At 42.6% G+C, this 27,009-nt stretch overlaps 1 protein-coding gene across 2 annotated transcripts in view; it reads left to right on the top strand.

The window, feature by feature from the left end:
• The first annotated feature begins 6,100 nt into the window (after window positions 1–6,100).
• The window catches only part of Dnajc13 (DnaJ heat shock protein family (Hsp40) member C13), a 106,230-nt gene continuing 85,321 nt past the window's right edge, over window positions 6,101–27,009 (top strand). The window contains exons 1-2 of one of the 2 annotated variants that reach the window (XM_085827963.1): window positions 6,101–6,312; window positions 22,118–22,198. In XM_085827963.1, coding sequence (XP_085684089.1) covers window positions 22,131–22,198 — 68 coding nt within the window. In that variant the 5' untranslated portion in view covers window positions 6,101–6,312; window positions 22,118–22,130. Of the gene's footprint in view, window positions 6,313–6,661; window positions 6,681–22,117; window positions 22,199–27,009 lie in introns of those variants that run through there. The other variant, XM_085827964.1, reaches the window with a different exon arrangement.

Raw genomic sequence — 27,009 nt, 5'->3', positions numbered from 1 at the left:
GCAGAGCCTTGGGTTCCAGCTTCACAACAGCTGTTATCATGAAAAATTAGCTCTGACACTGAGATACAGCGGGGGGGGGGGGTGCTGGGGGGGGGGGGGAGCGAATGAGACTCCTGTTCTTGGTCTGCGGAGTTTGACCACACACAGTTCTCTCTCCTTTGAGTTTAGCTTACTCTGCAGTTTTAGTTCCCTTTTGTCACTGATTTCCACGTCACTTTCTTTTAATCCTAACTGAGGCTCCAGATAGGATGAAACAAAGTAGAGTACAGATGTAGGAAAGCAATGTTTTCTGTACTTGACGATGCTTGCTATTGAAATGTCGTATTCACAGATGCTTGATGGCTATGAAGAGTTGACTTAACTAGCAGTCACTTTCAACAAGAAGATCAAATGATGGGGCTGAAGAGATGTCTCACTGGGTAAGACCACAGGCTGCTCTTCTAGAGGACCCAGGTTCAATTCCCAGCACCTACGTATTGGTTCATAATTCCAGTTCCAGGGGAGCTGATGCCCTTGTTGGCCCTAGATGGGTACAAGCCAAACACATGATATGAAGACACACATGCATCCATAAAATAAAATAATAAAATAAAATGTTTTTTAAATTAATAAATTGTGTATTATAAAGCTGATGTTGATAAAAATGAAATTCAAATTGCAGGCCTTGCATGCCATTCTGGGAAGATGCTGGTAAGCACAGCTATGCTGTTCTACATTAAACTCTCTGTGTAAACTTTTTTTTTTTTTAGATTTATTTATTTATTATATGTAAGCACACTGTAGCTGTCTTCAGACACACCAGAAGAGGGTGTCAGATCTCACTTCGGGTGGTTGTGAGCCACCATGTGGTTGCTGAGATTTGAACTCTGGACCTTCGGAAGAGCAGTCGGGTGCTCTTACCCACTGAGCCATCTCACCAGCCCTGTGTAAACTTTTCTTAAGATGATGCCCAGTGGTTACACCTGACCAATGGGAGAGGAGGTCATAGCTATTGCAGTTTATGTTTATCTGAGTACAGTGGTACAGAACATGAGTGTTGAAATCCAAGAGTCCTGCAAGAGACATTACTGTTCTCCAGTGACCTGATGCTAGAAAAGTTGAATGCACACCATCTTGTAAGTGTTGGGTTCTTAATGTGAAAAAATGGGGGAAATGGCAGTGTCGTGTGTGTGTGTGTGTTATAAAAATTAAATCAGGAGAATAGAGAGGTAGCTCAGCTGTAAAAAGGACATGTCACTCTCACAGAGGATTGGAGTTGGTTCCCTGGACCCAGGTGGTGGCTCCACGACCAACTCTACCTCTTGTTCCAGGTGATGTGATGGTCTTTGACCTCATCAGGCATCCAGAATGCAAATGGTGCAATACAAACAAGCAGACAAAATACTCACACATAAAGCAAAAATAAGTATAAAACATGAAATTAAACCAGTAGGTGGAGAGACAGCTTAGTCAGTACTATATACAGTGCAAGCATAAGGATCGGAGTTAAATTTGCAGCACACACAGAAAAACCCAGACTTGGTGGAGCGCATCTGTATCTGTCAGTGGGGTGGCTCTCCTGCCAGTTAGATGCTCTTAAAAACAACGGGGAGACTTTGTCAGGTGGATAGATGGCTTCTGGGGACCAGCACCGAGCTTGGCCTCTGGCCTATATGTATGTGGGCAACCATGTATCTCCTGCCAGGATTAAGGAGAGCAGAGAGTGTGAAAAGGAACTGAGACATTTCTTCTTAAGATACAAAGTAACGACAGGCTGATACAAAGCTGACCTCTCTTTTCCTTGACTGCCTGAGACAATACAGAAAACTAGTTACTTACTTTCTTGGAAGGTGAGCCACATGAGGCATTAGCCTATTTCACCTGTTGCCTAGGAGTCTTTCAGCTTTCCCTGGCTAAAGCACCAGAGAGCTGCAGCCACCTTGGTGCTTCCTATCCTCATGACTGGCAACATTTTTGCAAGACCTGGGCCTGGTCCAATTTTATAGCTTGGTTGCTGTCTTAGTTATCTTTCTTCCTCTTCCTACAATAAAATATCCTAACAAAAGTAACTTGAGGAAAAAAGGAGGGATGATTTGGGCCCAGAATTCTAGGTATAGTCCATCACGGAGGGCAAGACAAGGCAACTGGTCACACTGAACCCACAGTCAAGAGGCAGACGCTGATGAATGAAATGGGTGAAATGGGTTCAGTTCGTTCCTCCTTTGTCTACAGCCCATAATCCCAGACCAGGGAATGGTGCCAGCCACAGTGGGCGAGTCTCCCACATCAATTAACCAAATACAGATAATCCCTCACTGGAATGTCCCTTTTAAGAATAGCCGAGACTATATACTTATTTCTGTATTTGGAGTTGAGCCTGACCTCTGTGTACATAGATAACCCACTGAAATGTTCCAGAGTTTCTTATCGGGTTTTAAGGAGTTCAGGGTAAGTGTCCTTTCTTTGAAATGCTTTTGTCAGGAGTCTTTCAGGTTTCATTCTTAAACGGGAGCTAGAGTGTGAGTGTGTAGATTTTAGTAGGCATTTTAGTAGGTATCCATAATTGAAAAACTCTGAACTATGAAATGCACCAAACTCTGAAACGTCTTAGGTGCTGACGTAAATGTGAAAATTTGGAATATTTCAGATTTTTCTGATAAGAGATGTCCAACAGGACTGGTGACTAACATCTAGCTAAACATATATTATATTAGTTGCTTTTCTGTTTCTGTGATAGAACGCCATGACCAAGTGTGTTTATTTGGGCTGATGGTTCTAACGGGGCCAAAGGTTGCCATGGTGGGGGAGAATGGCACTGAGCAGCAGGCATGGGCATGGCAGCTCGAGCAAGATGCTGAGTGCTCACACCCTTTACCATAAGCAAGTGGTAGAAAGCAGACTAGAGGTAGGTGAGGCTTTTTACTCTCTCTCTCTCTTTCTCTTTGAAGTTAAACCATTTTATTTGAGAAAAGAGGACAGACACATGAACCCTGCCATTCTTGTGGGGGAAGTGGCAGCAATGTCCATATCCAGGGGAACCTGAACATGCGAACAGCACCACAAATTCATGGACACTGGATTTTTACTCTCAAAGCCTGTTTCCAGTGACACGCACACCTCCTAAACCTTCCAAACACTGCCCCCACCTATGGACCAAATGTTCAGATGCCTAAGACCCTGGGGCTACGTCTTATCCCACCATACATATCATCGATAACACATTATTAAGTATTATCTTGCATTTTTCAAATTAATTTTACTTCATGTTCAGTAGCCACATGGGGATGGTGGTTAATGTGTTTAAAACAGTTTATCTGGATGTGGTCATGACTGTCCATGACCAAAGCATTCCAGGAGCTACAGAAGTAGCTTAGATGTTTAAAGCACTTGTTGCTCTTGCAAAGACACTGGATTCAATTCCTAGCACCCACATGGCAGCTCAAAACTATTCGTGACTCTAGTTCCAAGGCACACATCTGCCCTCTGCACACACCAGGCATGCAAGAGGTACACATAGAGATAGGTGGGCAATGCACTCATACACTAAAATAAATCTAATAATGTTTTAACTAAACTGAACCCACAGAACTCCAGGCAATGACAAAGGAGGATTGAAAAATTCAAGGCTAGCCTGGGAAACAGAGTAAGAAACCATGCCTCAAACGGCAAAACAAGACAAAGGCAGCAGTGGACAGCAAGATGTGGATCGAAACACTGCGGCATGGTGTAGAGTTCTTAGTGGTTATATTGGGTCTGGGCATGGATATATTTAGGAAGCCCACTTCAACAGCAGCAGGGAACTCAATGAACAGGCTTTGCCATGTAGATCTTTTAAGATCTTGAACGTCTCCTGTGTTGGATGTCGACTTAGAACACAGATAAAATTACTGCTGTCTAGAAAGCAGTGAGGTGTGAATTTTTAAAAGCTTTGAAATAATATATTGCACAACTTTGGTCTGAAAATTTGATAGGTGTGCACTATGAAAAAAGTATTTGCAATTGTATTTGTGATCATGGGCTTCGAAGAAAAAAAGATAAATGCAGAAAGAGAAGTTTGAAGGTCTGCCTTGAACTTGACACCCCTTTCAAAAATGTTGAGGGGGTGGGGAGCGAGGTAACTTAACAGAAGTCTCTGGAAAGATGAGCCAAGTCCTCCTACTCATCCTGATTCTTGTCTCTAGTTCTAGCATCTTAGGAAGAGTGACAACTTTATGCAAATCCCACCCCGGGAAATGAGGAAGCAGTACAGAGGCTGGCAGGTGGAAACACAGGTAAGGATGGAATAAGATGATATGGGCAGGTAGACTGGCAGATAATGAAAGGCTGGGACACGGACGAGGAGGAGAAGGAGGACAGAAGAGCAAAACCAACCATTCAAACCTGGAAATGATTTCTGCAAGAGAAGGCTTGTGGGAAGAATACACAGCTTCTCCACTTCAGGATGTGTTCAGAGGCAGGGACTTTTCCACCACCGGGGACGGAGGCAGTTCATGTTACCTAAACTCCTTTCACCTCTGAGAATCCATTTATTTGGTTCCAAATATTAAATAGAGAGGCAGTGTCAAGGGTTTAGTAGTTTGATGACCTGGGTGTTACAGTCTGGGGCCAAATCTCGGCTCAACCTTTTGGATGAACTTCACCTTGATTTAGTCCTTAGGAACTCTGGGTCAGTTTTGTTTTTTGTTTTTTTTTTGTTTGTTTGTTTTGTTTTGTTTTGTTTTACCAAATATAAATAGGACAGCCCACATCTAGTTCTGGCAATACTCTAAGGGTCTGTAACATATACAAAGTCACATAAGCACATGCTTTTATTACCCTGGGATAAGCCAAGGGGCATCTTGTTTTGTTTTTCATTGTTGTTTTTTCCCCTTTCCACTCTACTTCAGGTCTCATCTTTCCAAACAAGCCATTTCTGGTTGCTCACAGGCACTTTTATTTCACTGGGACAGTGTGGGAAAGCCTTCCTAAGGGAGAATCCAGTTGTCTCCAGTAACACAAATGGGTCAGCCGGCCAAAAAGTCAGTCTGTAGAAACCATTTTACATGTTTTCCATCCCATAACCTCCATCTATGAAACGATTCAACCACAGGCGGGGTCCCTGAGAAATTCCAATTCCAGGGTTGCTACACAATAATAATATTAAGCTCACCAGAGCATTTAAACCTAGAACTGTGTGTCCATACAAGGTTTTTCCCCCCATAGAATCACGTTTTAGAGGGTAGTCTGCCTCTCTCACATCTTAGATGAGACACCGTCTGTTGCTCAGAGCTCTGACACAATTGCCATCTGTAACTTTGTTTCATTCTGATACTGTCACTCTCCTGAATTCCCCTCTTCATATAGTTTCAGTGAGTTCCTATCCAGAGAGCAGAAGTTCTTGAGTCAACTTACTTGAGCTCAAATACTAAGTCTACTACTGTGGAACTACGCATCAATTTATTATCTGAAAATAGAGGATAATCCCTATCTCAGGCGGCTGTAGGTTAATTGGCCTTAAGTACCTGGCCAATTAAATCCTGGCTCTGGGATCAGAGGACCAGGAAGGCAGCAGTGTTAACTGTCCCAACACTTCACCCGCAAAGACCTTTGACCTCTGAGACTTCGGTCTCCATTATCTCCCTGAACACTCAAAACTTAAATCCGCGTTCAGGGTGTGTCAGTAGCGAGTAAAAGTTATGCCCACGATGCAGCTAAACCAGAGATGCGCACTGAGGCTTTCGAGGGCTTCATAGATGCGCCAGGACACTGAAGACTAGGGCTAGGTAACAGAGCTGCTCCTTTGCAGTTACAGTAGCCAACGCCAGCTCCTGGCTGAGAGGCGTGTCTCCAGGGATTCAGGGGGCGTGGCCTCTCGGACCGCTCCAGGGGGCGTGGCGCCTCGCCTTCTGCTTGGGCCAAGGCTCTCTTTCGCTAAGCGCACGCGCTCTTCCCGAAAGGCGGAACGGCGGGCGGCGCGCACGCGGCGCTTCCCGGAAGCCGGCGAATGGGCCTCGGAGGGAGGGAGCACAGTGCTCCCGAGGGCGGGGCGCGAGGCGGAAGCGCCGAGGTCAGCTGACAGGGTCTCGTGACGGCCGGGGCGGCGGCCACGCACGCGCGTTAGGGCTCAGCGCTCGCAAGCCTGGTGGAAGATGGCGGCGTCCAGGGCGAGCCTCTGAGAGGCAGAGGGAGGAGCGGAGGGGGTGGGGGCCGCGGCGCAGGAACCCGCGGCGACAGGCCCCGGCGGGGAAAAGGAAAGCGAGAGGGGACGGGGCCGGCGGCGCCTCCATCCCACTCAAGACGTGGAGCCGGCGGCGGGCGGAGCTCGGGCTGGAGCGCCTCCAGCCTCCTGCGAAGGTAAAGCCGCCTCCGGCTCTGGGTTTCTGCGATGCCGCTTCCCACCTTCGCGACCCGGGGGCTCCGGGCAGGGACCCCAGGGCGGGCCGCGTTAAGCTGCTGTGTGTGGCTCGAAGCTGCTGAAGCCGCGATCCTCCGCCCGGGGATCCCTGCGCTCGGACCCTCCCCTCCCCCGGCTCTGAGTGACATTTGCCCGGGGCACTGCCCGGCAGCCCCACCCCTCTCTCTGCCTGGCCGTCTTTTCTCCCATCACTATCCCTGTCCCCCACTTCTCGGCAACTCTCCCCGACTCGACTCCACACCTCCTTCCCCTGTGGGCTCCGCCCTCGGGATTCCCTCCTGGATGCCGGCGCCTCCGGTTTTCTTAGGTTAGCGGTCCTGCTTCCTTCCTCTGGGGTCCCGCGTAGACTCGATTTTTTTTTTTTTCTTTTTTCCTCGTCTCAGTTTTGTTTCGATTTGATGGGAAAGGAGGGGCAGCTGCTCTTCTCTTCCTCAAGTCCTTTATCAAACACCAAGTTTCCCCCCCCCCCCCCAAGGCTTTTCCTTCATGCAAAGTAGCCTGGCCTGTTCACTGTTGCCCGTGCTGGGCTGTGATTTCACCTCTGAACTAGGCTTTTGGTGTAGGTGAAGCAGCACTTTGGACGCCCAATGAAGTGGGTGTTGAGAGTACACCTGCGTGCCCCCCCCCAAAAAAAACCCTATTGTAAGATGCTAAATTAGCCATTCTTACCTTGAAACCGTTTCACTAATCACTTGGTGGAAGGATGATGTAAATAAAAATCGCCCCCTAACACAGAGATGAACTCCCAAAGTAGTGATATTTTACTTCCACGATCTGCTTTTCCCTTTTATTCTATAGTTTAGTTTTTTTGTTTCTAGTGCCTCATTGTTTAACTTAATTTAGCTTACAGCATAAAAGCCCCTTTAATTTTCATTTATAGTATAAACCAATGTTTAAGTTGCAATATCGCAAATGGTGGCTCTGGCTGTTAATACCACATTACGTTCGGGGACCGGACCGCCAGTCCTAGTTGAGAAAACACTGAGTTCACATTTGTTTGGAAACAGGAAGTACAACAAATTAAAGGAGAAAAAGAGGAGCCAGAGTTAAGAAACAGGGATGTAAAGACCTTAAAGCTAGCTTGAGTCCTGGGCCAATCAATACCAGCATTCGTATTCCCCCGAGAAACTATGGATATTCTTTTCTAATGCGTCAGTAGTAGTGTAAATCATACTAGCAAGCGTGACTGCAAACAAACCAAGTTCTAAAGCGTGAATGTGCACAGTAATAAAGTTGCACACTGGTGGAGAGCATGAGTTATTTGGTTACCCAGGTAGATGGTACTAACCTGTTTTTCTTAAACTTAGAGGTTAATAGTGGAACCTAGTTCCGGATAGATACTAAAGTAGAGTTGAAATCAAAAGAGCATGTTATAACCACATTGGCCCTATTCCCCCAGCACTTGTAATTACTCGGATGAGTTTGCGATGTCCCTTTCAGACTTCTCTCCTGCTTCTCTGAGGAAAGTATAAACAGAATTATGCAGCTACATGGCAGCCCAGTTTTGCTTGTTGCTAAGGCTTTGGTTTAATATCTGGTGGGAGTTAAAGTGCAGGTTTTAGTTCATTATGTTTGTTTTAGTCTTCACATATTAGGATCATTTTTTTGCACTTAGAATGTTGTTTGTATTTATTCTGTGTGTTTGAGTCCATGTACCATGTAGCATGTGTGAAGGTCAGAGGACAACTTGCAGAAGTGCAGTGTGTTTCTTCATGGTGTGGAACCTGAGGATTGAACTCAGGTAGTGAGCTGTAATGGTGTCTCCATCAGTGTGGGACAGGAGGATTGAGCTCGGGTTGTTAGGCTCATCGGGAGGTCTTGTAAAACCTCCTCAGCCTTTTTATATAAGATAATTGCTAACATGCTCTTTGCTATCCTGAAGTCATTTGTACCATTTAGCTTTGATTCTAAGACGCAAAGCTTTGCTCTAAGCTTTACAGCATGGAGGAGGGGAGGTGTGTGAAACAAAACCAACCAACCAAACAAACAAAAACTAGACGAACCAAGGTGATCACTTAGAGACAGCTTAGAGGGCTGAGGACTTAGAGAACCACTAGCTCAGCTCAGACCTGAAGGAGGAGCTGGAGAGGGAGGGGTGAAAACGAGAGGAGGGCTTTTGGACATTGGTTAAGAGTTCAGCTAGAATAGCTGAAAAATGGATGAAAGTGAGTGTGCCAGCTTAGAAGCTGTTTACACACAAACTGCACTGGGTACACTCCTAGGAAAAAGTCTTGCTGAAAGTCTGTCATTCAGACCCAGTGGAGGGGAACAGCAGCAGAGCTTTTAAGAAGGTTGAGAAATTGCTCTCATTCTCTCCTTGGATAACAAAGTTTAATGTATATGTGTGGGCCATATTACCAGCACTATTGATAATAAATTATATTGAGCTTAGTGGAATATGAACAAGGTAAGAGTATAATTTTCAGAACAGAGACTGCACCCTCAAAAGCACAAGGTCACAGGAGCACAACACAAGGGTCAGAGGGACATTTCTCTACTTAAATCACCTTTCTCACAGATACACAGTATTTTGCAAAAAGAATGAAGCCAGTGGTGCCCTGCTGTTAACTGTTGCAAGAACATAGCTGAGCTCAACTCCTAACAAAGTTACTGTATCCTCTACACTTGGCCTCACAAAGAAAAGGGATATGCTCATCTGGTCAGGAAATTACTCACCTTTGTTCCACTACTCTATACATGTCCAGCTTCCCTGAGATAAGACACAGATGGAAAGCTAAAAGGAGAAAAGCAATTCCTAAGAGAGCCATTATCATAGCTACACTCAGGTTGATGGAGGTAGATGATTTGTTATCCAATAGGCAATACTCAAATGCTGGATTCCATGCGTAATTTCAAAAACATAGGCACTGAAGGAATCGAACTGAAGTGCTGGAAACAAGAACACAGCAGAGAGATGCCGAGTGCTTTTGAGCTTACCTGTTGTGTCACCTCGAGGAAAAACCCACAGACCTGTATGTAATGTCAATCGAGACTACTCATTCTGTTTCCCTAAAACACAGATGAAAACCATTCTAAGTCTTGGAAATACAGGTGGAGAGGTGGCTCAGTGGATAACAGAACTTGTTGCTGTTTTTGTTGAGTTTGGTTCTCAGGACTCACCTGTAACCAGCTAGAGAGGCTCCAGCTTCCTCTTCTTATATATCTGTAAGATATATACACAGAGATAGTGTGCAAGAACCCCTCTCTGAAAGAGAGATTAAAAATAAAAGGGATACACCATAAAACCAAAAGATAACTACATTACTATTAATGTAATGTAATTAATGTAATGTAACCAGAACTGACTTTATGGCACATTGTATTGATTATTACAGGCAAGTTCGCCACAAAAATAGACTGAGTTGTAAAATATAAAACTAAAACATTTTTAGAAGACAAGAAAACAAATGTTGGAACGTTAGTATTTAGATAGGATATCAAAAATATTCATAAAGGGAAAAATCCAGTGTTGAAGTTAGGCCCTGGTTCTTCCTCCCAGCCCCATGCTCCCCAAAATAAGACTCAGACTCAGAGTATATTTACAGATACCTTGGCCATATAGCTAGGCTCCTCTCTGACAGATACAACTTAAAATATCCCATTTATTCCAGCCTACATTCTGCCATGTGTCTGCTTACCTGTGCTCAGGTATCATGCATCAGTCTTGTCACATCTTCCTGGGCGGATCTCCTGCCTGGCTCTGTCCCAGAATCCTTTCTCTCTCTCCCAAATGTCCCACCTTTGTTTCGCAGGGCATGGACTTTTTAATTGACAGGTGATACATCAATACAGTACATGAGATATTCTCTCTACAAGACAGATTTAGCAAAAAAATTTTAAAAATGCAAACATGCTGTATGTTAAGAAAATAAACACTCCTCTCTGGTGGTATATAAAGGCATTTCATGTGCTTTCCCTAAAATCGCTTTGCTATGTAAAATTGAATAAAAACAGGACTTTTATGAAAAATAGGTTAGGGCCACAGAACTGTGAGCTTTATAGTAACAGTGGGCACTTGGAAGCAGCACTGTTTGCGTGGATCAGTACTCTGGCATTTTGTTAGTTGCTTGTGGACATGAGCATGGGAGGGAGTCACAGTGTATTGAGTTTCTGTGAAGTTTTTGAAAGGAAATGTAATGTGTTGTGAAGTTGTGTGGTATACGCATGGATTGAAGCTCTTTGATTTGTGCTTGTACCTGCTTTGAGAATTTCTACATAGCTGTTGAGCTGAGTACTTATCTACATTCATCTATGTTTCCCAGTGATTTATGAAATAGCACATCAGTAAATGTGAAGTTGGAATCCTACTCTTCCAAGTATTGAGTATATTCTGGGCAGACACTCTACTTCCAAACTATAGCCCCAGCCCAGTGTGCCAGCCATGTTGAAATAAGTTAAGAATAAATTATCAAAATGGCATTGTGGTAAAACTGACTATGCATTTCAGTATGCAAATAAGTATGACCACACCACAGTAAGCAATAAAATTGTCAGAAATATGCACCTTTGTATAGAATCAGTTTGTGACAGAAACATGGAAGGGCACAAATTTGTCATCTTGGTGACTTAAATACCACAAGTGGAATAATTGTTAGCATTGTTTTCCAAACTGAAAAGGTAAGTATAATCTCTCCGTTTGTAGCAGCTCTAGTGGTGGGATATTTTGTTTTTTACATTTAGATGGATTAGGCTGTGGGGCTAGTTTATTATGACTAGGCTTTCCCCTATGCAAACGAGCACTTGGACATTGAGGACAGGCTTTCCACTTTGTGTGTGTCTGTGACTGTGTGGGTGCAGTTGACTGGAGGCCAGAAGAGAGTATTGGATCCCCTGGATTTGGAGTTTCGGCCAGCTGTGAATTCCTCGATACGAGTACATGAAACTGAACTCAGTCCAGTCTTCTAGACCAGTGGTTCTCAACCTGTGGCTCTTAACCCTTTTGGGAGTTGAATGACCCATTCACAGGGGCCACCGAAGGCCATCAGAAAACACAGGTACTATGTTACCATTCATAACAGTAGCAAAGTTAGAGTTACGGAGTAGCAAAGCAATAATTTTATGGCTGTGGAGGTCAGTACATCGTGAACAGTTTTAAAGGGGCGCAGCATTAGGGAGGTTGAGAGCCACTATTCTAGATTATCAGTTCATGATTTTAATCACTGAGCCATTTCTCCAGGCCCTAGTTCAAAATTTTAATCAATATCTTCAACACATTTTCCTTCTGGAGCAGTGTACCTCTGCTGAGTACATACCAGCCATAATCCTTCTTGTTATAGAAACTGATTCATCGTCATGGGAACTCCCCAGAGTCACTGAATTAGGGAATATTCTTTCAGCAACTAGCTGAAGCCAGGGTATGGTAATGGTCATGTTCATTGACAGAAGACACAGTTACCTGTGAGAGGTTCATTCAGCGTGGCATACTTACACTTATTTCTCTGTGCTCTTAACTTCATTCAGCAGCCCATATACTGTCATATGGACTGCTCGTGAAACATGTGATTTGTAAAACAGGGTCAAAAAACAGAGGGCTTTCTTGTTTTGCCTTTGGTAGATCACACCCTCTGAATAGTAAGTAGCTCATGTATTTAACTGAGGACTGGTTTGCACTTGATTAAACAGGTAGGAAAGAAAACACCTAAAGCAGTCTGTAGTAATTATTCTAATGCTCTGCCTTTAACTGTAGGTATCAGAATTAAAGAGCTACTCAGGTTCATTCATCTTATGTTTTGCAGGGAACAGGCTTTCTCTAATAGATCTAAAATTCTATACTAACTTTATTGAAAGTTAGACTTTTATAGGCATTTCTGATTTGTGTTCCTTTGGTATTTTTTGCTGTAGAATTCCTCTCCCTCAAACTTTTAAGTCATGATTCAGAATGTATTTTGAATATTTATCAAATCTTAGGGCAGATAAGCCACATTTCTTCCAGACCTTTAAGTCATTGACTTTATTTTTAAAAGTGGAATATCCTTTTTTAAAGATAATGTAAAGGTGTTGTGTAGGTTATAAACCCTTTGGCAGAGGTAGAAATAATACAAGCATTTCAGAAAGAACAAACATGAAACTTGGTCCCGAGTGAGAGGAAATGTTTGCCACTGACATGGCCTGTGTCTTAATAGTGTTTATTAGGCATGCTTGGGGTGCTAACTGTAAAGTGTAATTCAAACTGTATTTGCTGCAGGACCAAGGAGATTATCCCCTGCTGGTAACGGAAAACAAGTTTCATCGCAGCCAGTAAAGATCTCTGTTGCCCACGAGGGCCTCATCACGGTAGAGCTAAACTTGGAAGTGCCTGCTACTGAGATGAGCTTGCTCAACTAGAGTGTGTTGTTCTTGCAAAATCAATATTCTCATTTGAGATACAATGAAATAGAAATGAGGTCTAAAAAAATCTAAAAAAATATGTAGGAACTAGAATATATAAATAGCAGCACAAATTTGAGAAGAATTGAGCACATTTCTGAAAAGATGAATGTTCTTTCAGATGAAATTTTGCAGTTTGGAAAGGGCAGAGTCACAATATATCTTACATGAAAATTTTATTTTTTAAAAAAATAATAGATGAATCTATCTAGAAATGAAGTGTTCTGTCATATGGAATCAACATATGTCTGACTAAAATAGAAGAGATAGATGCTTCAGTTGGAATCAACATATGCATGATTAAAATAGATCTCCCTCAGCCCAGCATGTGATTTATATTGTTGAATAGGTTAAGACAATAAAATTACCTGCTGTGGCGAGGTTGGGAGGTAGCTCAGCACAGCATGAGGTCCCAAGTTCAATACCCAGAATCTATTTTAAAAAGTCATGTGTGGTAGCATCTGTAATTTCTGTGCTGTCAGGTGGAGACAAGTGGGTTCCTGGGCTTTCTCACAAACCAGCTTAGAGTTAACCTGTGGGTTTCAGGCCACTGAGAAACCTTGTTTCAGTTTAACAGGGAGGGGTGCGGTTTCTGATGAACAACTATGGAGATTGACTCCCCACACACATACTTGTATATCTGCACACACTGCTCTCGTCACTACCCTCTCCCGACCCCCATTGGGATTAACGTAGACTTGGGGTTGTATTTTAACCTCCCTTTATTTCATGAAGAAATTTCTAGTTATTTTGACTTTTTAAGAAAGAGTGGAGCAGACGTGAGATTGTTAATGTTGCTGGGCATTATAATGCAACAGCATAGTATAACTCGTGGACAGCTATTGGGTATAGGATTGCCAGTCAAACATGATGTTACTTCTTGCTTCCCTATTTGGTGACAGCATTTTTCTCTAGGGGTTTAAGTTCTTCAGGTCAAGGTGTGTGAAGTGAGGTATCCTGAAACCATGGTGATTTGTTTCTTGCTGTTTTAAGGTTATTGTAGGTATCATACACATTACAGATACTGATTGGTTCTTTCTGAAGAAAATACTTTAACTTGGACTTAGTCACATATTAAAGCAAAACAAGAATGACCTGGGATGACTGAGGCTGGAGGATCGATCACCTGATTCTAAGAGTTTGAAGGCAACCTAGGTAACTTAATGAGACCCCGACTAAAAACAAAAAAAGAACAACAGCAAGGCAAAACTGGGATTAAAGTTCACTGGCAAGTTTCCTCAGTACAGCACATTTTATCTAAAACAGTTTAGATGTAGTTTTTTAATCTGGTAAAAATTAATGTAGTTAGCCATTTTTTAACCTTTTGTTTTCAAACAGTTCCAAGCTAATTATCATTGATAGAGATTTCAAATCCAGTTGTGAAAATGAGATGTTTAAGAAGCCAGTGTATGGGATTCCCCCTTGAGTTAGTTGCCCCGAGTGGCAGTGGATACATGCTCAGGGGCCAGGCTGAAGCCTCTCCTATATAAGTTTGCCTCAGTGCTGTCTGCCCCTGACTGCCTTTTGGGATGTAGTGTGTGGGCAGTGGTGAACACTCCACTGTAGGGAAGCTTACTCAGGAAAGGCAGGCAGACTCGCAGCTTCTCCTCAGTGCACTACACATCTGTCACTCCGGCCACGATGAGTTTTGTATCAGGCATGGCCATGCCTCCCTCAGCATGCTGCGGCTAATAAATACCTTCCTGCCATCGCTTTATCACAGTTCTGTCTTTTATCCATCCAGCCATCCAGCTTAATGTTTGATACATCTTAAAACAAGCTCATACTTGCAGTTCATTACCTGAGAGCAAGCGCTGTGCTTAGATTTCATAGACTCAGAATGAGGAAATTTGTCTCTTCCCTGATTATTCCAAATTGTCATATTTATATAATAATTACTTTCAGGTAGTTGTGCAAAATATATGCTTTCAACAGGTAAAAAACCTTTTTACTTCAATTCCTTTGCTCATTGATTGTATTTTTTAATGTACCAATTCATCATCCTTAGCTACGTAGACCTTTGAATTTGTTCGACACAAGCCATACACATATGCTTAATTTTGCTGTACACGCAACCTTTTCCACTTACAGTCTGGTTGCAGTCTGCTCAGGCAGTGCCTGTGATGGTCACTTCAGTCTGCTTTTGTTCAGCCGCAGCGTACAAAAAGTTGTAGGGGCTGCTAAGTGGACTCAGTTGTTTTGTTTTTGTTGTTGTCATCACCCCTTCCCCCATGTGTGTGTGTGTCTGTGTGTGTCTTTGTGTGTGTGTGTCTGTGTCTGTGTCAAAGTCATCTTCTCAGGACCATTCTAATTTTATTCACAGATGTTTGCAAATGGGTGCCAGCCTTACTGCCAGTAATAAATTAAAGTGCAAGACTGTTGTTCGAAAGCACAAAGCGTAGGATTCGTTGAAAAGAAAAATTTCAGCCAAAACACCATTAGAGTTGAACCTAGGGCACGCTGTGTCCCTGAGGACACCCCAACCCTTTTTATTTTGTATTGTTTGAGGCAGGGTCTTGCTTTTCATTCATTTACTTATTCAGACTCATTCTCCTGCCTCAGCCTCCCAAGTTCCACCAGGCTTAAAAATACACACTACCATGTCTGCCAAGCCTAAATTTGATCTTGGTTTTAACCTTTATTACATTTCTATCAAAATAATTACCTGAGATGATGCAAAAAAGTTCTAGTAGTGTTCTACCCAAGTATATAGTGAAAAGCATTGACGATAACCTGTCAGTCAGTGGAGACACCTCAGCATCGTTTAGTTACAGGGGATGTGCAGATAGACTCATCAAAGGCAAGTGTAAGTCTTGATTTGAAATTCTTGAAGGAATGAATTTAGCTGATAGTTTTAGCAGGTGGTCCACCATTCTACTGTTTATCATCCTTTAAGCTGGCAGTTATTTTTAGCACATGCCTATAAACGACTCTTGGATGCTGCTGATGCTTCAGCCTCTCAGTACCAGGAGTTCTGCAGTTTCCTTCATGAATAATAAATAATAACGACTGCTTAAGTGTTTTTACCCTTTAACGATTATATTTCAACTCTTTAGAGCTTATTAAAAATAGAGAAGAGATAATTACTGGACATTAAATTTGTTCATGAAATTTCTTTTTTTCCCTCAGAAGTTCACAAATGGTTAAGTAAAAATTATGAATACTGATTAAATTAACAGAACACTGTACTTTTGAAGTTAGAAGTTCTAGGTGACACACAGTGATCTCTTCCATTGGGAATAAGGTTCCCAGACACTCAGCTGTGTTTTTCCTGTGCAGATTCACAACAGTCACATGATCCCTTTTCATCTCACCTAGTCACTTATCAGTGCAACTGTGGCTTTTGAAATTGATATGGTAGCAAAATTCAAGATGGTTCCTGAATTCACAGGAATTCCCCACATGTCCACAACATTCTAGCTTTCTCTACTCCTGAGTGGCAGGTCCATTGTGAAGTAAAGTAAGGGTTCCCTCACAGCACACTGCCACATCATAGCAGGCAGTCTGATCAGCAGAGGCTGCCAGGTGACTAATGTCCCCCGTATCGAGTATCTCGCACAGCATGGGTTTGTAAGACAGAGTTAGGAGAGCGCATCCCATGACTGAGACAGTGTGCAATTTAAAACTTGTGAATTGTTTGGTTCTGTATCTGACATAGCAGATAGGTTGAGTTGCTCTACATTGAATTACAGGAAGTTTGGAATTAATTAAAGGTAGAGGAAGAACCATAAATACCTGCCTACCCCAATACCTTAACGCACCCAAGTGCCAGTAGATACTTGGAAATAAAGCAGAAAATAGAAATTCACAAGAATGTGTGTATTTAAAGCATGATAGTCGCTAATTAATGTTCCTGAGTTGTGTGTGTGTGTGTGTTTTAAGATTTGTGAGCCAGGGTGTTCCTGAGTTTTGTTCTAAGTATCCAAATAGTTTCCTTTAGTCCATACCACAGCCCTTTGAGACTTAGGTATTCATCCCTGTTTTATAGATAGCTGTAACACAGAGAAATTGACATTTGTTCTGAGTTGCTCAAGGTCACACAGCCAGTGAGTGATAGCTACTTTTTTAAGTTCACCATGATTACCCTGGTGGTGGGTGCACACTGACATAGTGCTTATGTTATGAATGCAGACCAGCAGCCTTGGCATCTGTGCCACATCTGCCAAGGTCTTCTCAAGTGAGTCACCTGACCACAGTGCTGTGAGCATCCCCAGACTTGCTGCTGCCCCTCAGATTCTGGGCTTTGATGGAAGCTTTTCCAGCTTTCCCCTGGACGGTAAACAGTCAACACATCCTCCTCACCTCTCTTCTCTGTTTGAAAGCCCGGGCTGGAACTAAATAGGTAGCCCAGGCTAGCCTCAACCTTAAGGTGATCTTCCTCCCATCATACCTGAGTGTATTTCTTGACTATTTCTGCTTTTTGTGAATTTCTCTTACTGTATTTTGTAAGTTCTTTGTTTAGAAGTACGTTGACAGTCTGAAAGAGTTAATGCTGTTTTCAGGCCACCTGTTATTCATGGGATAAATTGTCTTTAAAAAGATTTTCCTGAGAGCATGAATAAACTTGAAATTTTAGAAAAAGTTAATGTCATCCTTGCTGGGAGGTAGGTCCCAGCTTCACACCAAAATCTGGTGATTTTTTTTTTTTTTTTTGGTTTTTCGAGACAGGGTTTCTCTGTGTAGCCCTGGCTGTCCTGGAACTTACTTTGTAGACCAGGCTGGCCTTGAACTCAGAAATCCGCCTGCCTCTGCCTCCCAAGTGCTGGGATTAAAGGCGTGCGCCACCACGCCCGGCGTGATTTTTAAAAGGCTCACAGTTAGTTAAAATACTCTTTTTCTGAAATCTCCTTGAGAAGTACCTGACGTCCTACTCTGGTCGATTGCTGTCACGTGCTTGTCTGGAACACTTGGAAAGGTCAAAGGGTAGCTAGTTAGGTGGAAGTGCTTCTGTGGTTTGTACTCGCAGGCCATAAATGGCGGTGTTAGAGCCTTTGTCTTGCGTTTACTTCGGTCGTTTGTTTCTCTGTTTGAATTTGTAGTTTCAAAAGTTATTCCTTATAGGTGTTTGATTCGTCCCAGGTAAAAATAATAATTGAAGTAAGTTTTCAGTTATCCCAGGAATATGCTGTCAAATGATACAAGATCACATGGTGAAAATGGCTTTCCTGAGGCTGAGGGAATTCAGGAAAGCTTGGATTAAGTGTATAGAATGAAGAGTTAAGAGACTGGTCCAGAGCCTGGTCCATCCATTTAATTAGCTGTGTAACCTTAGGATGTAATTGAATTTGAACAACTCTCAGTTTTGTTGTTAACAATATGGGAGCCACCAAGGCATCAGGATTTGATAAATGTGTAGTAGACGCTTAGTGTAATCACTAACAACTTAGTACTTGGGAAGAGCCACTGTGGAATGAGTCTTAGGACATCACAGACTCCCCAGCTTTCAGATGTCCTTCAGTGGGTATTATGAGTCCATTTTGAAGCCGTGCAGAGACTGATATCAACACTGAATTATGTTATTTGTAAGGTGACTTGACTACATAAGTCCCTGTCTCCTGCCTGCCTGCCCCCTTATCGCCCAGACATACTTACCTGACGTGGGCAAGCCTTTGGTGCCAAGGAGCAGTTCCTGTTCATAAAGATGATATTTGCTTTACTGGCTTTGAGGACAGTTCAGCAGCAGGAGCAGTCGCCCCCAGAATAGTGCCCAGAGAATGTTGAGATGGTTTTGAAATTTAGTTGTCAGATTTTTATTTTTTTAGATTGATTACTTTTATCTGTTTCTCTTTTTATTTATTTATTTGTCTGGTGCCTATGGCTGGAGTCACAGGTAGTTGTGAGCCACCTTGGAGTTCTGGGAATTGAACCTAGGTCCCTAACAAAAAACAGCCTCCAGGGTCATCCTCTGCAAAAACAGCCAGATTTCTAAACCTTTGAGCCATCTCTCTGGTCCCAGCTGGAGGAATCTTGATGTGCGAAATTCAAGTCCTTTCCTAGTCTATTGGTCTTTTCTGCCAGTGTGCTAATCTGCATTAGGAATGTAGTTTTAACAAGCTATCCTGGTAGCTTTTGTTGTCACTTTTTATAGCATGCGTTTACACCTGTCTATTGGCCCTTGCCTCAGAATCCTCTCCATGTATTCTCATCCTTCCTGAAATTCATCCTTCTGCAAACTGTGTGGACCAGCCAATGTCAGTGACTCTCCTAAATGCATTCTTCAGATGTTTAAGAATTCATAAATCTCTATTGTCATTAATTGCAAAATTATTTTGCCTTTGGCCCCTTGTAGATCTATTAGGGATCATGTCTTCCTTATGGCTCATACCCTAAGTTCTATGGGGTTAATAGTTTAAAATAGTCTTATTTTTTATTAGTTAGTTTTGAGACAGGGCTGGCTATATGGTCCTGGCTTACCTGGAAGCTAAGTAGCCAGCCTAGTGTCATTATCCTCCAGCTTGGGCCACCCACCCAAGTGCTGGGTTCTCAGTGTGTGCCTGTCATCAGGACTTTAGGGTTTTGCTCCCGTTTTTATTTTATGATACCATAATGATACCAGTTTCTCCTCAAAAGCGTTCTTTCTTCCTTTTCAGTTTGCCCAAAACAGGGCTTTGGTACAGACTCCGACATTCTGTTTCCTCTAGTGTGGACCAAGAATCCAAACCTCATTCTTCAATGTCAATCTTTCACCTTTCTGTCTGTCTTTCTCCTTTATCATTCCAGTCCTTATTTGTAGTGAATATAAGGGAAACTATACCATATATATATAGAGAGACTAGGGTGGTATTTGTTTGCTTGTTTTGAGTCTTTAGAGATAATATCTCAGTTTCTCTTCAGCAATAATTATTGCAAATGATACAGAAGGAAGGGATGTTGGTAGGTTCAGTAAATCTTGGTTGGCTCTTTGAGTTATATCAAATGCAAAATACAGAAATAAAGTGTCTCTTCCATTCATGAGTTATATCAAATGCAAAGTACAGAAATAAAGTGTCTCTCTCACTCAAACAAAGTTCACACCAGCTTAAATAAAGGGTCACACCAATGCAGTGTCATACTAGAACAAGCAAAGAGGCCCAGCAGTATTGCATTTGAAGAAAATGCATGTTGACTGTAAGATAAATTTCTTTTGATAAATAACGGCATGGATTAATGGTGCTTTTCCAGAAGCTATGACTGCCCCTGTTAGAGCATCAGGCTTTAGGTGCCCATCAGGATGGCCCATGGAATTGTCGCACTCAAGCAGATGCTTGTACAGTGTGACTGTTTTGTGCTGGTCTCTCTTGTAGACTCCAGAGACACGTTAGTGAACTAATAGGATTATTAGATAAATAACAAACTGGGCTTTAGACTGTGAAGAGTACAGAGGGGAAGCAGGACCTAAAGGACTAGGGAGGAGGGCAGGAGCAGTCTAAAACAGTGTGGTTAGGGGTGCTCTCACTGTGAAGGAGATGGAGCTGTAAGCTCCAGACCGGCACGTCCGTGTGGAGGGTTAAATCAGGTGGTGGAAAGCAAAGAGGAAGAGTAAAGACTCTCCTTGTCCCTGCAGGATGTTCTGACAGAGTGACAACATTCCCACAAGAGCTCACACATGTGTCAGAGTAGCACTGTGTGTACTACCCAGAGGGTAGAAACTACACAAATGGCCCTCAGTGGGTGAGTGAGCACAAGACAGCCACATAGTAGAGCATTACTGGCAAGGAAAGCCCCTTATATAGGGAGAAACACACTAGCACAAAGTCTGTCCTTCACTGCGGGGTGCTGGGGGGAGGAGCTCAAGGGGAGGACTGGCAGTGGGGGTCTGTTTTGGTCTTTGTTTGTCAGTTTGTTTGTTTTTGAGACAAAAATCTCACTGTGTCACTTGGAACTCTGTAGATACGGCGGGTCTCAAACTCAGATGTCCTGTGTCCTGAGTGCTGGGAGCACTGCCTGCTTTCTTGTTGGCTAATGAGAAGGGTTTTGAGTTGGTGATGGCTGTGGAAGGTCTGTGACAAGACTAAGGGAGCCCTATACTTAGGAGGGTGAATTTATGGTTCATGAACTAGTTTCAAAAAAGGAATTGCCATATGTAAAGATGTAAAGCAGGCCTAAGCAAACTATAATTCCTGTTTGAATTATTTACATTTTGCTAAGTATCCTACAGTAATTTTTAGTAGGGTCAGAGAGAAGGGCCTACATCACAGCTGAGAAATCAGGCTCCACAAAACTTAGGTTTTGTAAAAATAAGTTATGCTTTATCTTTAAAACATCACCAGCCTTTCGTTAGGAGTCACCTAAATACCATCTTTCAAAGCTACCTGGGTTTAAATGTTCCTCCCTGTGAAATAAGTGGTTCTGGGTTTATGTGTTGTTAGGTTACAATAAAAAAACACAGCACAGCTGCCTTCTCTGTCCTGCACTGAGTCAGCACAGATTCAGCAGGCCTGTTCCACTAAACAGGCTGCTGTAAACTTTGGCTCTAAACTCTCAGCTTCAATCTCTTTGTTGCCGTGATAAGTCTGGTAATGAACAGTTTACAGAAGCAGTGCTGTCCTCACATAGCTAGGAAATGGAATATATTCAGCCTTAAGTATTTTCTCAATGAATATTTAATTCTCTGGGGAAAGGCACTTCCTTCTGTGGAGGTGCATGATGGTCTTATGGTGGGTTTGTTTTGAGACACGGTCTCCCTGTATACCTCTGGCTAACTTGGAGCTCACAGAGATCTACCTGTCTCTACTTCCTGAATATTGAGATCAAAGGTTTGCATCACCATGCCCAGCTTGCTTGGTTGGTTGTTTTGAGAAGATTATTTTTCGAAATATAAGAAGGGAGGCCACAGTGCATGCCTTTGGATTTTAGGATGAGATAGCCTTATGAGCCCTTTAGATTTATGATCGTGGACATGTGTTACTTTCCTAGTTTAATGAGTTCTGATTTGTAAATTCTTACTTAGGAAAAACCGCTCCCTAAAGTGCCAAGGACAACAGTGTGGCCAGCCCTTAGCTGTGCAACAGAAACCATCTGTAATTGATTTGACTCTTGATAATTAATTTTAGGTGCTCATCATCCTTCAAGGCACTGTCTGACAGTTTGACAGGATGGGATGTAAAGATTAAGTTTCTTCATCTGGAAACCTTTACTAGATTCCCTGTACTCAGGATGTTGATCAAGGACAACTTTTGACTTGAGCAGCAAAGTCTAGTGAGTCCAGGGGAAAAGAAGTGGTTGGGAAGACGATCAGGATACAGTGCAGAGCACAGCATTGAGCAGTCCTGTGTCCTTAAACCTTACAGCAGTGCAGGGCTAGGGGCCTGAGGAATGCTGTCCCTTGCTATGAGGGAGTCGGGGAAAAATGAGACCATGCCACACTGTACTAAGGGAATGTGTACCTCTGTCTTCCAGGTTTCAGCACAAAATGAACATAATTAGGGAAAATAAGGATCTGGCATGTTTCTACACAACCAAGCACTCATGGAGGGGGAAGTAAGTATTCTTTGCTTTTACTTTTCTGAACTTCCATAAAGTTTTGCTGGAAAGCTGTGTACACATTTTAAATGCACGGGTCACATTGGAAATGCATTGCTGTCCCTCCCCCTCCTCCTCCTCCTCCTCCTTCTCCTTCTCTTCTTCTTCTTCTTTTGGTTTTTCGAGACAGGGTTTCTCTGTGTAGCCCTGGCTATTCTAGAACTCACTCTGTAGACCAGGCTGGCCTCGAACTCAGAAATCTGCCTGCCTCTGACTCTCAAATGCTAGGATTAAAGGCGTGCGCCACCACTGCCTGGCGTCTCCTTTTCTTTTGATCTTTCTAGGTTTTTCCTTAAAAAATTGAAAAGTTAACAAGAGAAAGTGCAGAGGTGTAGTGGCTTGGGTTGCTCTAGTGTTGCTGTCATCAGCTTGTGCTCCAGTGTTGCTGCTGCATTGCCAGAGGCTGGCCTGTGAAGCAACCGTTTGCCTCTGCAAGAAGCTGTGTTTATTTAATTATTTATTTGAATAAAAATTTTTATTAGAACTTTTTTCTTGGATGGAAACAGTATCATTTCATGTTTATATTTGTTTTAGTTGGACCAAGATGTCCTTGTGTGTTCCCTCCCCATTGGATGATGGTAATTCCTTCCCCATAGATTATTGTGGAGAGTTATGAGGTGATGTAGAGTGAATGGAGGCTATGAAATTGGGCCTTACTTACATTGATATTCACTGACTGGAGCTCCTTGACTGTTAGAAAAGCAGCGTATTCTGAGAAGCACTGACCAGTGAGTCTGAGTGTCTCCCTTGGACAGACAGGTTTCTGCAGGCCACAGTTCTCTGAGGTGGGTCATGGGTAAAACACAACATGCCTGCATAGCTTTTGTTCTTACGCTTCGCTTTTCATGGTTTGGTTGATGGTGTGGTGGCTTCTTGGGTAGGCCAATGTTTGAACACTAGTGCTTCTGACTTACCTTAGCAAACTCACTGACTCTGTTCATTTCCTGCTTTATGAACTCACATGTTAGGGAGTATAGTTTCTACCCTTGTAGAATACTGTGTGTGTATTCCCTCATAATTTCATTGAGCAGAGTTAGAGAAAACTGGTGTTTTCAAGGTGGTGTGAATCTCATTCACCCATTTTTAATTAAGTTGTCTCTCCGATTGCTCAGCTGTAGAAATTCTTTACTTTTAACACAAATCCTATCCTAGATCAGTGTTTGGAACGTATTGTTCCAGTGCTGAGGGATGCCTTCCAACTCTCCTGATGCCATTCTATAAAGTACACAGTTTTTAATTTTGATGAAATCCAGCTTGTCTCCTTTTGTGTCTCTTGTTCTTTTTGTCATTTGTAAGAAGCTGTTGCTTAAACTAAGGTTACAATGGATTTCCTTTTGTGACTTTTATAACTTTAATTTTTAATTAATTTTATGTGGTATGCAATGAAGATCTACTTATACTTGAATCACTTGTTGAAAAGAAAAGACCATTCTTTTCCCATTGAATGTTTGACACCCTTGCCAAAAGTCATTTGGCCAACTGTGAATTCTCAATTTGACTCCATTGATCTGGATGCCCATCTGTGACAAAATCCCTAATGTGTTGGTTTGATTTAATGTAGGTTTGTACCCTTTGAGACAGGGAGGGATGAGGCTGCAACCTCAGAATTATGTTGACTATTCTGCATTTCTTGTACTGCTGTATCACTTTTTCAGAGAGTTGTTAATCTCACTGCAAGTGGCTGGGGTTTTAGTGGCATTGACTCGGCAGAGCTAATGTTTCCCACCCATAAACAAAAGACCTTCCACTTACTTGGCGGTTCCTTTCAACAGGGTTTTCTTTTCAATCCCCTTTCCTCAGATAGTGGTTTCAATTTGCTGTGTGCATAGTGCAGCACTGAAATCCATTGTTCTTATTTATTTTCTGACCAATTTGAATCTGAGTTTAAAATATTCTTCAACAGTCTTAACATAAAAAAAAATTAAAACACAAATCAAAATTTTATTATTTATTTATTTTTTGGGCGGGTGGGTTTCAAGACAGGGTTTCTCTGTGTAGCCCTGGCTGTCCTGGAACTCACTCTGTAGACCAGGCTGGCCTCAAACTCAGAAATCCGTCTGCCTCTGCCTCCCAAGTGCCTCCCAAGTGCTCCCAGGATTAAAGGTGTGCGCCACTACTACCCGGCCATGAATCAAAATTTTATTTTTAATTCCTAGTTGAACCTTCTCTCTAAAAATGTATTTATACAATACATTCTCCATGTGATTTTTTTTCTTTTCTTTGGTTTTTGTTTTTTTGTTTTTTTTCAAGAATTGGGGCCTGTTTTAAGAGATTCTAGACACATACACATTGCTATTCCATCTGGGGAAATTTACTGATTGTGGCTATCAAATGAATACGTACCTCTGCTTTCTCTTCATGGGCCTCACTTAGAGATAACCTTCCAGGTTGTGCCTCAGAAATGTCACATGACCCATTTCTGTACCTGTGTGCAGTCTCACTGGGCCTCACTTGCAGATGCTTCCTGCTTTTATGAGTAAAGGGTTGTTGTAAGTCTAGACCGCGGGCTGGCAAAGCAGCTTTCTTCTCTACTTGTTTCTCCCACTTGGGAAGTCCATACATAATTTAATTACATGTTTCTTCTGGGAACAAGAAAGGGAGACTACAGGGAGTAAAAGCACTTTTCTTCCATGAAAAAAGATTTCCTCTTTGGCTTAAGCAAGCCCACTTAAGGCCGGAAGGAAGGTACAGATGTTCAGCTAAAGTGGAAGTGCAGATTCACTGTGGGAAACTTCAAAGTCACATGTTGGATTTTCTAGATGGAATCTATGAGGATGGACTTCTCGTGTGTGGATCACTCCAGTGTTTGTTGGCAGAGCAGATGCTATAAATTTGAATGGGACTTTAGTATCCAAACAGGATTTTAAGCACAGTATGGTAGGAAATTGGCATTTGGCCTGTGAAATTCAGTGACAGATGCTCATATTAGAGACAGTCATGATGACTGACCCCAGAGCAGGATGGGGGGGGGGAGGGGAGAGGAGGGGAGGAGAGGAGGACAGTGAAGCCGGTAACTTGTTATGCTTATGTTCAGGAGTAAGCTGGACAAGAGAAGAGATGCCTTTTTCTTTTCTTCACAACATAAAAAGAAATTCTCAAATCCAAATAAAAACGACCACAAAACCCCAGGTTGCTAAAGCCTCCCTGAGGGAAAAGAAAGCAAGAGGTCTTATGTAGCTTACTTTACATTGTACAAAGCTGTAGAGATTGAAGTAGCATGGCCCTGGATAAAAGCAGAGCTTTGGAGCAGAGTAGAGGCTAGTGTAGACCTAACATCCATGGTGGTGGTGAGTCGAGGAGGGATGGCCTTTACGGTGCATAGTGCTGGGAAAGTTGGATGGACACAAAGACACAGATGGTGATACCATACCCTCACCTCTCACCAGTTCCAAAAACCAATCCCATACAGGGCCTAAAACAAAATGTTGAGAAGAAAACACAGAAATATTTTAAGGTATTGAAATGGCTAAGATTTGGGGGGGATGGTCAGGATAGAGTAACAAGACTCCCAAGCACAGGAAAAGAAAGCAAAGTAAACACACGCCATCAAACTGAAAGCCTGCTACCGAGCCAGAGTGAGAGAATGTCACCTGCAAATTATTCAGTTGGCCAGGGGCTAATAGTCAGAACCTGGAAGGAACTCCAGGAGCCAGACAGACAAATGCTGGGGACAAAAGCACTACATGGTCATTTTAACGCATGCAGGTGACCACACATGTGAAAACATGCTCAGGGCCCTTAGTCACCAGGGACATGTAGTGAAACCGCAAGGCGTCACTTCACCTTATTAACAATGGCATCACCAGGAAGACTAAAGGCAGGTCCTGGGGAGGACAGATAGGAAGTGGCCCTTAGACTGTTGGTTGGAATGTAAATTAGGATACTTAAGAGAGGTCTTTACAAATGCCAAAGCAAAACTATTATAGGGTACAGATAAACTACTATTGGGTATAGAAACAAAAGAGACAATTTAAAAATAAATAAACATCTTCACTCTCACGCTTAATTTTACAACTATTCACACAAGCCCAGGGATGGTACATTGTAAGTACCCATGGGCTGACAGATGTACAAAGTGTGCTGGTTCATACACACCGTGGGATATCATTCAGGTGTGAAAAGAATGAAATTGTCATTTGTGACATGAATAGAACTAAGATCACAGTAAGCCAGGCATAGAAGAAAGGTGGGTACTATGTGGAGCTCAGACAGGTAGATTCTTAAAACGTTTGTCTTGTGGAAGTTGAAAACATTATGGTACTTACCACAGGTTTACGAGGGGGCAAGAATGAGAAACGGCCCATCGGTGGACACTTAGGAAGAAGACATCAGTGTAGAGCACTTGTGTAGCACACATGAGGCATGGCTTGCTCTCCCTGCCTCAGGAGTTGTAGTGCACAGGGGCACAGCTCAGAATAACAGTAATATATTTCAAAACAACCAGGAGGATTCTCAGTGGAAAGCTATGACAGATGTTCAGGGGATGGATGTGTAGACTCTGGCTTGAGCTTTACATAATACACACATATATTGAAATGTTACACAACACATAAAATATAGACGTAAGCACTAGGGTCAGTTAAGATTAATGCAGAGGTTGGAAAGGGCTGGGTAAGGTAGGAAGGAGAGAAGAACGCACAGAAGTAAACATTCTTAACAGGTCCTCAGATAAAGCACATGGCAGCTGACTCTTTTTAGACCTGTAATTACTGTTCTCTTCACTCACAAATGAAATCAATTCTGCAGTCTTGGTTTATTCATGTATGTGT

Source organism: Mus caroli, unplaced genomic scaffold, assembly GCF_978045245.1.
Source record: "Mus caroli unplaced genomic scaffold, Mus_caroli_1 scaffold_11, whole genome shotgun sequence".
Lineage (NCBI taxonomy): Eukaryota > Metazoa > Chordata > Mammalia > Rodentia > Muridae > Mus > Mus caroli.
This window is presented reverse-complemented; position numbering and strand designations above follow the sequence as displayed.